Source organism: Palaemon carinicauda, chromosome 44, assembly GCF_036898095.1.
Source record: "Palaemon carinicauda isolate YSFRI2023 chromosome 44, ASM3689809v2, whole genome shotgun sequence".
NCBI classification, from domain to species: Eukaryota; Metazoa; Arthropoda; class Malacostraca; order Decapoda; family Palaemonidae; genus Palaemon; species Palaemon carinicauda.
Window position 1 is genome coordinate 24,626,354 of NC_090768.1, and position 16,384 is coordinate 24,642,737.

General features: G+C 35.1%; 1 protein-coding gene across 8 annotated transcripts in view; it reads left to right on the forward strand.

The window, feature by feature from the left end:
* The window catches only part of Ask1 (apoptotic signal-regulating kinase 1), a 196,408-nt gene that overhangs the window by 84,128 nt on the left and 95,896 nt on the right, over positions 1–16,384 (forward strand). For all 8 annotated transcript variants that reach the window (XM_068366648.1, XM_068366646.1, XM_068366641.1 and 5 more), the window contains 3 exons: positions 9,332–9,434; positions 11,077–11,226; positions 11,358–11,513. In XM_068366648.1, the coding sequence (XP_068222749.1) occupies positions 9,332–9,434; positions 11,077–11,226; positions 11,358–11,513 (409 nt within the window). The remainder of the gene's footprint in view (positions 1–9,331; positions 9,435–11,076; positions 11,227–11,357; positions 11,514–16,384) is intronic.

Below are 16,384 nucleotides of genomic sequence, written 5' to 3' on the forward strand. Positions count from 1 at the left end.
TTTATACTGTATCATATGATGAATGTTACAAAATTTTAGTGTAGTTGACTTAGTCGAGTAAAGTTAAAGTCTGATGTTAAACTCAACCCTCAAGCATTAGTATAGAAATAATGCCGTTCAAGATACTAAGGGTCATGTGTATATCCAGATAGTTTAACTATGGTAACACTATAAAAAATAACTGGATTGCTCCTTCCGTGGTTGGCCCTTCTTGGGAATAGCAGTTCATCATGGAAGAATATGTTTATTCTTTGTTCTGCACAAGAAATAAATCTATTTACGAATAACAATCTGGCAAAGTTGAATACCATGGCAATAGATCTCCACAAGTTCTATTACTTTGAAACCTCTTGCACAGAAAAATAGGAAAGAAAAGAAAGAAGAAAAATTTCAAACTAGGCCTAACTTCAGTACACTCTTAAGTATTTGAAGCAAATTATTAAGATTGCATTTTTTTTTTTAGATATAAAAGAATTCTTTCATTTGTCGAGGTTACGGTTCATTTTCTCTATGCCTATACCTACACCGAATAGTCTGTCCTATTCTTTACATTTTCTCCTCTGTTCTCATACACCTGACAACACTGAGATTACCAAACAATTCTTCTTCACTCAAGAGGTTAACTACTGCACTGTAATTGTTCAGTGGTTACTTTCCTCTTGGTAAGTGTAGAAGAGACTCTAAGCTAAGGTAAGCAGGTCTTCTAGGAGGAGGACACTCCAAAATCAAACTATTGTTCTCTAATCTTGGATAGTGCCATAGCCTGTGTACCATGGTCTTCCACTGTCTTGGGTCAGAGTTCTCTTGCTTGAGGGTACACTCGGACACACTATTCTATCTTATTTTGTTGAAGTTTTTATAGTTTATAAATGAAATATTTATTTTAATTGTTATTACTGTTCTTAGATATTTTGTTTTAATTGTTAATTAATTTTCTTATTTCCTTTCCTCACTGGGCTATTTTCCCTGTTGGAACCCATGGGGATATAGTATCTTGCTTTTCCAATTAGGGTTGTAGCTTAGCAAGTAATATTAATGATAATAATAGTGCATTGTAGGCATTACTTTATAAGAGTTTTTGCAGATATACTTGTCTCCTAGCTACCCTCACATTTTATCCTGAATACAGCTCTTCATGATTCCTATCTTTCATCTTGTCATCAAAGTTATTTCCCATATGGTGGTTGTCAGTACACCTGATGTGGTGCGCTGTAGGCATTACTAAGGGGTTTGTGAAACTTATTTTTCTTGTCAACCACTCAACTTTTTCTTCATAGTGCCACTGCAGGGTTCCCCCTATTTGCACTTGAACACTTAATAGCCTCACAGTCTGCCAGTACCTAAGGGAGTATCATACTTCTCAGACTGCCTGAAAATTGTACATTTCTCTATAAATAAAAAGAATATGAATTTAGTATATCACTGTGAACTTCTGAGTTTATGAAGTTAGCCTTAATAGCAACATTTCTTTACTTCTCAACTCTACCATCTTAATTTTCTGTGGATTCTCCTCTGATATGAAATTTAATTTTCTCTTATGGTTAGAATCCACATAAACCTTACTAGACAAAAGCCTGACATATGATTTCAGCAGATTGTCTGATACGCTATACATTCTGAACATCTATGAATTATTTATGTCACAAGTTTGTCCCTTGCATGTGACACAAATGGAATGATGATCTTTTCCCTCTAACAATAAGCTATTAGATAAAAGATTAAAAAAGACATCTCAGAATGAGAAGAGGGCATCTTAATAACCTACCTATAATTCTAAGATGATACTCACTCCCCCTCAATCTGGAAATCCGAATGCTGATGGCACGTCCGATCATATAAAGCTGAACAAAAATATGGACCACGTAATTGGGAGTGTAGGAAAACGGGAAATTTTTAAAGGATAGTAGTCAACACAAACCAAGCTTACGAGGAATAGAAATAATTATTTGTATAAGACTTGAAATTCAAATTTTATATATGTACTGAATTTTTCTCAAAATAATACTGGTACACAATTTTCTATGTAGTCATTTGCTATGCGATGTTAAGGTAATATGACACTTTGGTAGTGGTCTAAACTCACAAATTAGTTCAAGTATTCCTTCGCAAGATCACCCTACTATGGATTTGGCAAACTACTTTAACAGCCAGCCGGTTCAGTGGCATGGCGGAAAATTGTTTCTTTCAGCCGGTTCCTAACGCTTCATATAACACAAAATGGGCCATCATTGCTTGCTCTATCCAGGATTTCATCTGAAATAAAGTAGCTGGCCACATGTGACAATCAACCAGCTTGGTTTCTACTCCTGAAAGCTCTTCAGAAGCTGACAGGGAAGTCACATTGTGTCTGGTCAGTACTTGAATGGATGACTGCCTTGGAACCCCAAATTCTGTTTCTCATCTGTGTCTAATATATAGCAAAATATGCAAGACCAGGATTGGTCTAGTGGTTCATAACAGTGTGTATTGACCGATTCAGAGGCAAAACTAGAGTAATATAGTAGTGATTCATGACCCACGGAAATATTCTATATACAAGGCCATTTTGAAAATTTTCATGTCACCAGAATTTGCTTTCAAGACAAAAATAGAAGATATATCACCTTTATAAGAAAATACCACATGCATTGTAAGGCCAGATCTACATAAACCTCAGTCATATGAAGAAGTTACAGAAAAGATTTCTTAACCTGGATTAATGCGAAGAAATCTGTCAAAACAACTTTCAACCAGATGTGTTGAGATTATAGAGGTCCCATTTCATATTTAACACGGGGAATGATCTTTGTCACACGCATCCTCTGTGATTACCATTTATCTTGTGGATTGATTATGATTGTCTTATGAGAATCAGTTTATTATTTTTTTTATATTGTTAAGGCACTGAACAATTTAATGTTGTACATTCTTAGTGGTTTTGTGGATACAAACTTTTTTTTTTTTCAAGATTTTTTATTCTATCTCTCTCAGTGATGCACCAAGTCTTACAACTTTTTGTGGTACACCCAAAATGTATTTAGGTCTTCATTGAAGAGTACTGTATATTAAAAGAATAGTTTCTTATTTAAATGAATCTTACCAGGTTATCACTGCTTTAACCATCAAAATCACTGGCTTCCCGACTTTTTAACAGAGGGGAATTTTTACTTGACTCTCTCTCTCCCCCATCTCTTCCATTCCTGTGATCCCCAGTAGACCCAATATGTGATGCCTTTGGGCAAATAAAAACTGGCCATTACTTGCAAGAATTTCATGTAATGTGTGTGGACCGACTTCTGCTCTGATTTATTTAACGATTTGAAATAGGTAATTGGTTGCAGAATGTTTTTGAGAGAAAGGTATGTCTGTGTGATTTTAGGAGTATCAACAATCCTGGGGGTACAAAATGTTTCAAAAACATATGGCAAAAGTTGAACAAGACTTACTTATTCAGCCAAGTGAATTTGTAAATAACGAGAAGAAAGTGGAATCTTTAATAGGGTAGTTGATTAATTTCATATGGTAACAAGGAGAAACCTAATGATATAGCCTTAGTTCTGTAATTGATCTGATTGGTGGAAGGAAGTTAGATAAATTTAGAGAAGGGTTTTTTTTCTGCACAATACAGTCAGTAACACTATGGATGATTTTTTAATCATTAATACTGCAGAAGTATAGTATCAAGGTATATTATGCACAATTGTTTACAATAAAAATAGATAAAGTATATTATTATTTTTTTTTTCCACCCACCCCAAAAATTGGGCGAAGGGCCTTGGTAAATTGATAGAACAAGTAACAGTTATCTTGAAATAGTGTGTAAAGTTTTTTTTTAGGTATATACTTATATGATTGTCATAATTTGATAATAGGTCAATAGAATATTTTTTTAGTTTTCATATATATATATATATATATATATATATATATATATATATATATATATATATATATATATATGTATATATTTATATATATATATATATATATATATATATATATATATATATATATATATATATATATTCTTCTGTTGCAATCTGATTAATAACTTTGGATCCTATATGTTCTAATATGCTAGTGCATCTTGACTCTATTACATGTGCCAGGCTTCTCAAAAAGAATAAAATTAGGCGAGGGAGTCCCTGGGTTTAGTAAGTTAATAGGAGAGGTTTCTGATTACATAGCTCACTATTGAGGATAGATAGGTATCACTCTGGTGGACATTGGCTTAGTAATTCCAAATGTGAGATAGACCAATAGGTTAGGTGTTTATAGACTCTTTACAACCTCTGGTCAGTGTCAATAAGAGACGGTCAACATATTTAGTATAATTAAGTGGGCTAACTCAAGAGCAATTGAGATGTGAGTGTAGGTTGATATATCGGGATAATAAGTTATTCATTATATATGTTGGTGGTGATCAAAATTTCAAAAGATTTTGCTTTTCAGATATAAAAATAGTCTTGAATCATTGAGAAAGGTAGGATTAAGAGAGATGATCACAGTCTAGATGTTCCTATTATAGGCTTGAACTAAAGTATAAGGAATGGATAATCAAAGTCTTTATTGTCAATATCTAGCCTAATTATATTAAATTTTATTTACCTTTTACAATTATAGATATTTACTTTGATTGAATTGGAGAAGTTGTAATGCCGTAAATATTGCCAAAAATAATAATGGGTTCCAGTTTGAAAGCCTGTATACAGAAGGATTTGAACCACAGATGCATTACCAAGTTCCCTGTCCCAACCTTTGTACCAGGTCTTGACTGTAAATGTTAATTTAATTAAATTTGTCACAAATATTTTCAATCAGTTCCTTGTGGAAATAACTATCCAAAACTCCTCAGGTGTTTAAGAAATTCTCCTTGAGACTGTTACCTTTATGGTCCATTTGAGTTAGAGTATTTTCCTCCTCCAAAATTAGAATGTATAGTCTGAGGGTGGTGATTCTTCTATTGATTTTGAAAAATATTTAAAATTGATATGACTTCTATTTTGAATCTGTGAATCAAAAAAATTTCTGGCGATAATTTATGCAAAAAGACATTGTCAGGTTTAATTCTGAAGGTTGATTTTAAACGGGTTTTCTATAACCTAAACCAGTATAGGAGTATGATTGAGTGTAAGTGGTCTTTTATTCTTATGGCTGCATACTACGTATTTCAAGTATTTGAGCTCAAATAATAAGGATAAAACTAAAATACACATACAGTATGGAATCGTATCACATACAATAAAAAATTAGTCAAGTAGAATTTTTTCTTTGTTAAAGGTCGAGAAGTTGGTAACTTCAAAGATTAAAGCTGTATTTAGATAATAAATTTTATTATCAGAATTAAGTTATGTTAAAGCATTAATTGGAATCAAATTGATATTAGTTATTCAATAGCTGATTTATTAGCAATAATTGTTGATTTATCAACTGAAGATTGAAATAATTTTGCACTGACAGGCAAGTAAATTTTCAACTTTCATTGTGTTAGCTACTAGTTATAATATTTTTGATATCGATATAGCCTGGTTGTGTTCTGACTGAAAATCAAGAATTGAGGTGTATGCTTAATGTTTTTGAAGTTGCAATTTGTACACCATATATGTGCCAGTGTAGTTCAAATTTAAAGTTTTTGTTTTGTACATATAACTTGTCTTGTCGACAGCTTTGTATTGATGTAAAATAGTCATGTTGTGTTAAGTGTGCTTTAGTTAGTGTGTATTCATAAGCATTGTGGAAAAATTGTGTAGGTAAATTTTGTGCTGAAGATTCAAGATGCTTGGTATACAATGATCCATATATGTGTGTGTGGGAGAGGTTTAAAAGATATCTGAGTAAATGACTTGAAAATTTGAAAAAATCCTCGTTTTTAGTCATAATGAAGATTTGTATATTCTAGATGATAAATCTAATCTCTTTTAAAATCCAAATTACACTATATCCTAAAGGTTTTGGGTAAGATTTTGTGTAGAGGGATTTTGCCTACATGTACTAAATAACCATCTGTTATGCTGGTCTTTGAAGTTAGAAATTAGACTGTTGTATTCAGACTACTCCTGACCTAATACTTTTTTTATGTTGAATATCATACACTGATACAACCAACAAATTCTCTGAATTTCAAATGAAGCTGTGAAGTTATTAACTGTTGCCAATAAGAAAATAATACCGTGGTTAAAATAATATTTTATATTTAAAGCCTAAATTTAGCAACTGATATTGAAAAGGTTTAATTAAGAAATCTTCTATAATATGTAAATTACTTGCAATACCCAACTTACATGAGTACAGTACTGTCGCTCATATGACGTTCAGGAACTTGACATGGTTGTTAGTTGGGGACAGTTCATCTAGGAATTTAAAAAAAAAAATATTGATGTAATATTAGTTCATTTTAATGGGTTTTTGTTTATTCATTAAGATTTTATCAGTATCTCTTAAATTTAGATTTGCTCTTGGTCTCGTTATCTTTATAGGAAAAGGACAGGAACTTACTGAATAAACCATTTAAGCATATTTGTTTGAAGCTGTTTTATGTGACATATTTTTCTAAATTGACCATGCAACATGACTAACACTAATTTTTGTATTTTACTTTTTGACAGATTATGATAAATAAATGTAGTCTGTGGGAGTATTAAATTTTATTCATGTAAGAATTTTATTATTGGAGATAGTTTTCATCAAACTCCATTAATCAGATGTACAGTAGGCCTATATTCATGTCCTGAAAATTCCCAGGACACCATTCATGTGACCAATCTTGATCTAAAGATATATTTCAATTATTAACTTTACTGTTTGTGAACTTGTGCCCGTTGAAAGTTCTAAATGTTTCTTCCACCTTACTGTTCAATATTTCTTAACTTTTACTGAATAGTGCAATTGTTGAATGTTCTCTCCAGCCCCAGTACTGGGTCATATGGTCTAAATTTAATTAATCAAATCCCTTTCCATTATCCACAATCAACACTTTTTGTCACTCGGGTCCACCAAGTGAGAGATAAGCATTAAGAAGAAACCGTCATTTCATCAGTATTGCTGCCTTGATTGCCAGTTTTGTCAGATCCAATTACTGTACTAAGAGTGAAGTTTCTTCCCATTATAGTCTCTTACTACAGTGCATTGATTATGACTATCCAACTGTAGTAGTTGCTACCTAAATAGAGGTTGGAAGAGAGGTCTTGTTTGCTCAGACCAATATACTTCTATTTTATTATTTGCTCTAATGCTTCATCTTTTTCAATGTTTTAGTATTATGGGTAACATTTTGGTGTTGAGTATTTTAGTGACATACTTTTTGGACCTCACCTCCTCAACATTAAAAATCAGCTTTATGTTTTCAAGACAGGCCTGTTTTTCCTGTAATTTTTCTGACCATTTTATTTTTCTTACTATTTTTGTCTTTGTGTATTGATTACATCTTTTATTGCAATTAGGGGAACTCATCTTTATCCATTTCCCTGACATCAGAAATAGACTTCAGGGTTTCTCGCCTACCACATCTCATGTTTGTGATTAGAGTGCTTCCTTTTTAGGTCAGTCTTACCTGTGAGCATAGACACTCTTGCAGAAGAAAGCGATTGCTTTAATTCTCAAGGAACTTGTAGTAAAGGCCTTTCCATGTGATTATCTTTTTCGTTGTTCTTTTTCTTGAGGAAAAATAGCATGACAAAGGGAAAGGAGGAAGAAGAGAGATTGAACTTTACTTTCCCTTACCAACCATTCATGCTTGCAGTCACATAGAAGTCATTGACTGTACAACTGATAATGACTGTTCTTTCTGAGGAGGAAGCTATAAGAGCTTCTTCCACTGAAACACAAATCTCCACACTGGAGTTTTTGTCACCAGTGGGGCACTGGTAACATTCACTGACACTGCACTATACAGGGATCACCATGCGGAGAACACTGTCGGTGCAAGGTATAGCTACCAGACAAATAATTCTCACTATCATGCGTACTGGTATGGGCTACACTTGGTCCAAATTGAGTGTAATCAGATAAAATACCGCAAAGCAAGATAAGTTACACTCGGAGTTAGCCTTTTCTTGATCAGAATAGCAAGAACCACACTCCCAAGGGGGTTAGGATGCTTACCGACACCCCTTCACAAATGTATACAACACATGGGGTTTCAAAGGTTTGTATTACCCTCAATAGGAACAAAAGTAACTTCACCATAAACATACAAGCAAAAGCACTCATAAAAACAAAATAAAAACCCCAGAACATATCACAAACAAATGTATAATAATTCTAACCGTTGTGAGAGTAGCTCGACAATACAGTCGATTCTTGTTATTCGCAAATTTTGTATAACACGAAAATGCTATATTTGACACTAAAATTTTTACCGCAAAAATTTGCCAAACATTGTGAGTGAAAATTATCCTTTGCTCAACCTATCATTAACATAATTCCTTGTTAACAATTCAATAGCTGTACCAACCCTGCTGAAGACATGTTCCTATTTTAAGGGATGAAGTGTTTGTATATGCATTGGTACAATTATCAGTGAAGAACTATTGTTAGAATCGTCAACTTGCTCACCTATCAAGTTTTTGAAAACGTGTAATCCTTTTGATGAAATTTATTTTAATTCAAGAGTAAACTTTTCACCCCATTATTATGACAGTTACAAATCATGACTCAGTGGTCTAGTTGAACTACTAAATGATAATGATGATATTCAGTCTCCTAAGTACTGTACTCAACCAGATCCTACAAACATGCTCAAACAAACTAGGTCATTCAGTATCTCAACCTCTCATTTAGATAGTAATTCAAGTATAATTCATTGAATGAAAGCAAATTAAGTTTTGTAAGAGTTTTTCACCCAAACCCATTAATTATTTTGTGAGCATTCTTACAGTCTCACTACATCTTTCACAGAAATGGTAAGGTTATCGACTTGAGATATATCAGTCAATCAAAAATGGCACTGGTTTAATTATATTACCTTATGCCTGACGGTCAAGCATGATGAACCTGGGAAATTTCTGTATAGTATTTGAATATGGCCTTGTATATATGATAATTGAGTGCATGAGAAAACTTGTATTATGTAAATTCAATATTCATGTGCTTTCTTTTCTTATCAGGTATTAGTTATGGATGAAGTTTCAGTTCATGATTGTTTTTGCTGATGATGTATCTATAAAGTAAATTTGCAGTTAGCATTGAACATTTATTAGATTTTCTTATTTTCAACTCTAAAATCATGCTATAGAATTATTTTCTTTCTTAACTTGAAAATCATTTTGAACAAGTATCTTTTTTTTTTCTTATTTTCTCATTCATGAATTAGAGGGGCGGATTCTAATCTGAGTATTTAATTTTTATGTTTCAGTTCTGTAATAAGTGGATCTGACCTTGATGATGCTCTCATGACACGACGTTCATCAAGTGGAGGCTTATTGTCCCCAGATGTGGAATCTCCTCGTACTGATGGGGTATGTGAAGCATTGTATGTAGCATTCCTGCTTCATACAATATTTATATCAATATAGATAATAAAAGTGGGCCTTGTAATAGAAATATTTTGTGTGAATGAGAACATTCACCAATTATTGCGAGTATTTTTAGTCCATTGTTTATATTTTTACCTTACAACACTTTGTTTTCAACCTTTGTTAGAAGCAAAGTTGTTCTGGGTAAATTTTGTGGGGAATGTTGAATGTTAAAGAAGCCTTTAACCCAATCCATTTCGTTTTCAAATCTATTTCTGCTTGCATTCATTAACAATTCTTTGAGTGCTGTTATATTTTTTTTAGATGTTTACCTACTCTTATATGCATTTATATAGCTGAAATGGGCTTATATTCCCTCACTTTTTTTTACTTACTACCACTTTAGCTTTTATCTCAAATGGAGAAACACCTATTTCCTATTTTATGATAAACTCATTCATGATGATTAGGGTGAAGTTAACTCTTATTCACTTTGCTGTATATAAAGATAGTTTATATCTATTACTGTATATCTCATGCTCAGCTATATCTTAGGATTGAAGTTGTTATTTCTTTGATGGTAAGGAGGAACTCTGATCCATCCTTTCACCTATGCTAACATGTTCCTATTACTGTGATTTTTCACATTTCTTGTCTTCTCAGTTCTTACTCAGAGTATATTTTCAAGTAATAGTTCAATTCTTTGTCAAGAGAAATTATATATCTGAAATAGGATGTTTACAGAAATAAATTAATAGTACTTAACCAGTAAAATTCTTTTGAATATAAATCACTTCATATTTCCTGTTATCTTCAAGTTTCTTATGTCTTGCAAATTTTATCATTGTAAAAAGCCAGACTTTTTAGGTAGCATATTCAGGAATTTCTTCAGTTCACAGTTTGAATATTCCAAATTTTTCTATTGTCTTTTTTATATATTTTACCTATTACTTGCTTTCGTAATATGTACTTGAGGTAGTACACAGTTGAAGTCCAATAGGGAATCATATCTTGGCATGGTATCTCAGTTTACTGACAAACTAGCTCGAGAATTTTGTACTTTTTTATTTTTGATATTTCATAAATTTTACACATATGTACTGTATTATTATGTTAGTAAAGATAATTTCTAATTTTTATCAAGATTGGTAATGAAGTTTAATACCTCTTTAGGAGCAAAGCCAGTGTTTAGCCAGTGGTAGATTATTAGAAATATCCGTGCCTGGTGATATTCTGAACTGGGGTTCAAGACCTGCTCAAGCTCAGTAGTTTCTTGTAGTGTTTACAACCTCATCATCCTAGTGTGCTAAAAATTGAGGCTTTGGGGGAGCCAATAGGTCTACCTGCTGAATCATCAGCAGCCAATGCCAGGCCCTCCCTGGTCCTAGGTTGGTTGGAGAGGGCTTGGATGCTGATCATATTTATATATGGTCAATCTCTAGGGCACTATTACTGTCCCTTGCCTGTGTTATTCATGAACAACTTTGAACCCTCAAAACTAATATATTGTATTTAGATTTCTTTCTCCTGCATTACCTGCACTGGTACTTAATTTTCTCTGAAATTCAGAAAGGAATTTCACCTTCCTATGTTATAAGATTGTATGGTGTGTAAAATGTATTCCTAGAAAATAAATATATTTCAGGAGCAAGATGGGTTCTACCTCTTAAAGAAAGATTCTCAACGACGCATGACTCTCACCAAAGTGTTGGTACATGACCAGCAAAAGCTTACCCAAGTCTGGCATCAAAGACTACAACAGGAACTGGGTGCAGACACAGTATTACTAACTCAGGTAGGCCTACTATACACCACTTAATAACTTTAATTATTATTTAGTTGATTTGGGAAAAAACTATACTTTGTCTTAAGCGTAAAAAGATATATTTTTATACTATCAGAGTATTTATCTTTGTTGAATTTCAGGAACATCTTCTGATAATTTTGGTTGGATTACGGGAATTTATACCTGAGCACAAGAAGCAGCCAATTGAGCAGGCATTTGCAACACTGAAAGCACAAATAGATTGTGATGAAGCTGCTAATCAGATAAATTTAGCATTATATACATTTCAAGATGCTGTAAGTATAAATGAATTGTATTGCATTTTAAGTTATAATGTAATTTGATATGATTATATTCATAGTTTATGCCATCATCATCATCTCTTCCTACGCATATTAATGCAAAGGGCCTTTGTTAGATTTTGGCAGTAGTCTCTATCTTGAGCTTTTAAATCAATACTTCATTCATAATCTCCTACTTCATGCTGCATAGTCCTCAGCCATGTAGGCCTGGGTCTTCCAACTTTTTTAGTGCCATGAGGAGCCCAGTTGAAAGTTTGGTAAACTAATCTCTCTTGGGGATTGCAAAGAGCATGCCCAAACCATTTCCATCTACCTCTCACCTTGATCTCATCCCCATATGGCACTTGAGTAATCTCTCTTACAGTTTAATTTCTATTCCTATGCTGCCATTTAACTCTCAATATTCTTCTGAGGGATTTGTTCTCAAATATATAAAATCTGTTGGATATTGTTTCATTGTCATACCACATCTTGTGCCCATACCGTAACACCGATCTCACTAAACTGATATATATAGCGTGATTTTTATATGTACAGTAATTCCATTCTATTTGATTTCCCAAATTTTACTTAACCTAGCCATTGTCTGATTTGCTTTTTTCACTTTTTCATTAAACTCCAATTCTAATAACCCTGTATTTGGGATCATAGTTCCCAAATACTTAAATGATTCTACCTCATTAATCCTTTATCCTTCCAATGATATTCCATCTTCCATTGCATATTCCTTTCTCATCACCTCTGTCTATCTTCTATTTATCTTGAGCCCAACCTCATGATATTTCATGCATTATGGTAAGTAAGCATTGCAAATTCGTGGGTGTTTTGTTAATAAGGACAGCGTTATCACCATACTCTAGGTCAGCTAATTTCCTATTACCTATCCAGTTTAATCCTTTTCCACCATTCATAACTGTTCTATACATTACAAAATCTATGAGGAGTATAAACAATATAGGTGACAATACATTTTCTTGGAGTACTCCAGTGTTCATTGGAAATTCATTTGATAAGACTCCACCAAGATTAACTTTGCACTTACTATGCTCATGAACAGACTTAATCAAATGTACATATTTAAAAGGAACTCCATAATAATGCACGAATCTCCACAAAATTGGCCGGTTCATACTATCAAAGGCTTTTTCATAGTCCACAAATGCCATCAAAAGTTGATTCTATATTCTACACATTGCTGTACAACATGTCTTAAAAGGAAAAGTTGGTCTGTACAACTTCTGCTTTTTTAAATCCTACTTGTTCATCTCTCAGCTTTTCATCAATCTTTATCTCTAGTCTTTATAATAAGCATACAGTATTATATATTTTCATGACAACTGATGTAAGTGTGATGTTAGAGACTGTAATTGAGATGCTTCCCAAATATTTTTCTAGCTTCTTGGCTAGTATATTGGTATTGCACTAGCTTGTATTTGCATGGATAGAAGATTGAGTCACAGCTTGGCCATGAATTCAAGAGTGTTTACTTGGGAATGTTACTATTGTGGTTGGGCACCACAGAAGGGCTGCTGGTCTAGACCAACTGTCATTCTGATGAGTATCTCTGATGGAACAGGAACTGAAGTCTGACACCTTTAGTATATAGTATATCTCAAATTCTATTTGGAAAACACGGAGACAGTTATTACTGTATTTGAATCTCAATTCTAGTTTTCTCTAAATAAATTTTATCCTTCTTCTAGTGATAGGACTCTACATCTTAAGTGTAGCATCACAATTTTTTTCTGACAAGGATTACTGAAACACTATTAAACTTTAATGGAGAAATATGCATTTTTAAATATTAAACTTAGCCGGTGAATATATAATAGCTGACGTCTCCGACGGCTCGACAGAATTCAAAAACTCGCGAGCGATCGCCATGAAGGTAGCGGGTGTGCCCACCAGCGCCGACTATCGGCCAGATACCGCATATACATGTAAACAGCTACAGTTCTTCTCTGTCGGTTTCATCGACAAGTCGATTCCACTCGCTATTATGACCTCGAGTTTTCTACCGAATTGGTGAAGTACTTGGTTTTGGTTTTATTGCTTTCGCCGTGTTGGATTATTCAATACTATCCTCAAAAGAAATGCTTTTGAAAGGAGAGTAAAAGTGTTTTGCCCTTGCTCTTTTATCTCTGGTTTTTTCCATAGAGTAAAAATGGCCGACCCTTCCCTTAGTGTACGGAAGTGTGTTTTAGGCTTTTAGCAATTATCTTATCACGTTATAAATTGTTGTTGTTAATTATAGATTTTCCTCTATATATTTTATATCTCACCCGCCTTTATTAGGCCTCTTCGATTAGCTTTCCATTTATACTAAACATCAAGATAAATTTTAATGTTTTGTTTATATGCGGCCTTACCTATTCCTCCCCTAGTCCGAGAGTAGGCGGTCCTAACTTGGAAACCAAAGTTAAACAACGTTGAGCCCATTCAACTTTTATTTTCGTTAAGTTTAAATCATTTGCTCTGTAAGAGTTATTAAATGAATATTTTTTAGTAGATATTTTATGAAAGATTTTCTTTGAATAGTCTTCGTGCTGTTTCAAAGATGAACTAACGTTTGGTTTATTTATGCTACGCAGTTTGCGCTCTATCGTTACGATAGAGAAAGAGAGAATCACGGTTTCACTTTGCAGAAAGAGTAAATCGATTTTGACGTTTTTTTCATTCTTCTTTCAAACGGAAATGTTTTTAAATACTAATTTAAAGGAACTTGTTAATTTTCAATTTCTTAGTCCTTTCAGTTTTTTCCTTTGGTCAAATAACCTGTTTATTGACGAAGGGTGAGTGGGCTTTTCTCTTCTGTGTGAAATCAAGAGAGAGAGAGAGAGAGACGGAGAGAGAGAGAGGAAGAGAGAACGTTCCGATCTTTATTCTCGTCCCAAGCGAGTAACGTTGTTCTCGAGTCAGTTTTTTACTCTCGTCCCAAGTCTCTGTACGGGGAGAAAGGATAAAACGTTTTTAGTTTTTATTCTCGTCCCAAGGCACTGTACGGTGAGAGATTGAAAACGTAGTTTTTAATGAACTAGTGTTTAGTCTCCTCCCCAGTCACTGATCCTTTTAACTTTATATATTTCCGTTTTATTCGATATATATGTTTACTGATTTTTGCTTGTATTAATGTGCTTACGTTATACGACTTATTTTGCAATTATAACCTTTTGATGTAGGGGAGAATTGCGTGCTTCAGGTAGAAATCAGTTTTATGCATGCCTAATGTGAAATTATTGAAAAATACGATTTCAGTGAAGTAAGTGCAAAAACAGAAAATCGTAGTGATAAAGTGATAATTGCGCAAAGTGTTTTTATAGTGTTGCGACCGAGGGTTCGTCTGTTCGTGCTTGTCGTTCACCTAGTCCGATACCTCTTTCAGGCTCCCATGCTACCAGGGAGAAGTAATGTCGTAGGACTTATGGGGACGTGTCTAGCAAGATCGCCCCTACCATAAGACGAGCGAGGCTGTTTTTCTCCTCGTCATCCGAAGGCTTCTCGCAAAAGAAATCTTGGAGCAAAGTTTCTAGACCCTTAAAGCGGAAGTCAGTCCATTCAGGACAGGTCCAGCGTCCTGGCTGTAGCCATGGGGACAGCTCTGACCCTTTGCAGTCGTCGGAAGACGGTTCGCCTATTAAACGCAAGCGTAACACGGGGTCCGAGGGTCGCGGTAAAGGCAATGTTTTGCCAACACAGACGTTACCGTCGTCTCGGCCCGTCCCGACTCCTGTTGATCCTAAATGGGTTGTCCTGCAGGACATGCAGACTAAGCTTGCCTCCCTTATGGAGAAGTATGACGTTGAGCAGGTTCACAATGAACCTTCGCTTTCGAGTCGCCGTTACACTAAACGAGACTCTGGCCGTCAGCCGCCCAAATGAGCATTTACTCGTCCGTTTGACGTTATGAAACGTGATGTCGGTAGTTTGTCACGTCAGTCACGTGACTTGGATCCTTACTCGCTGCAGTCCCGTGTTGACTTTCAGCCGCTGCCGCAGCCTCGTGTTGACGTTCAGCCGCTGCCGCAGTCTCGTGTTGACGTTCAGGACGTTCGCCAACCAGCTCAGTTGCCTTGTTTTGACGTTGAACGTCAAGCACCGCAGTCAAGAGTTGTTTTAACTGCTCTATCTAGGCAGTCAAGGCAGTCTCGACTTGACGTCGAGCGTCCTCCCGCACCTGTTGTTGTTGCTGGTCAGTCCTTTAAGCAGTTACATGACGTAGCGTCCTTGACTGCTACTGATGCTCCTTTGCGTGTGGACTCTGCTTTTCAAGCATTGCCACCACGGCAGGTCTCTCCCTTGCTTGAGACTCGGCGATTGTCGGACGAGGTTCCTTCAGATGAGGAAGTTGCTGATCCCCCTCCTACTGATATTCCCTTGGGGACTCTGTCAGACGGAGAGGAGCCTAAAGCTGCTCAGCCCTCTATGGACTTTAAATAAATCATGCTGATTTTTAAGGATCTTTGTCCGGACCATTTTGTAACTGCTGCTCCTCGTCCGCCTAAAGGTCAGAGTTTACACTAGGCCTAGCTACTTCGAAGCCGTTGTTTTCTAAGCTAGTGCTCTCTCGCTCTTCTAAGAGAGCTTTACGTTTGCTAGGCGACTGGTTGATCACCAGGAGGAGTTTGGGGGAGACAGCCTTTGCTTTCCCTCCTTTTAAACTGGCTTATAGAGCGAGCGTCTGGTATGACACGGGAGAAGTTCTCGGCTTGGGAGTTCCTGCCTCTGCCCAGATAGACTTCTCAAGCCTCATAGACTCTCCCTGGCGCCTGGCCATGAGACGCTCCAAGATTTTATGGTCGGCTTCAGAGCTAGACCATCTCCTGTTAGGAGTTTTTCGAGCGTTTGAAGTTTTGCAGTACAATTAT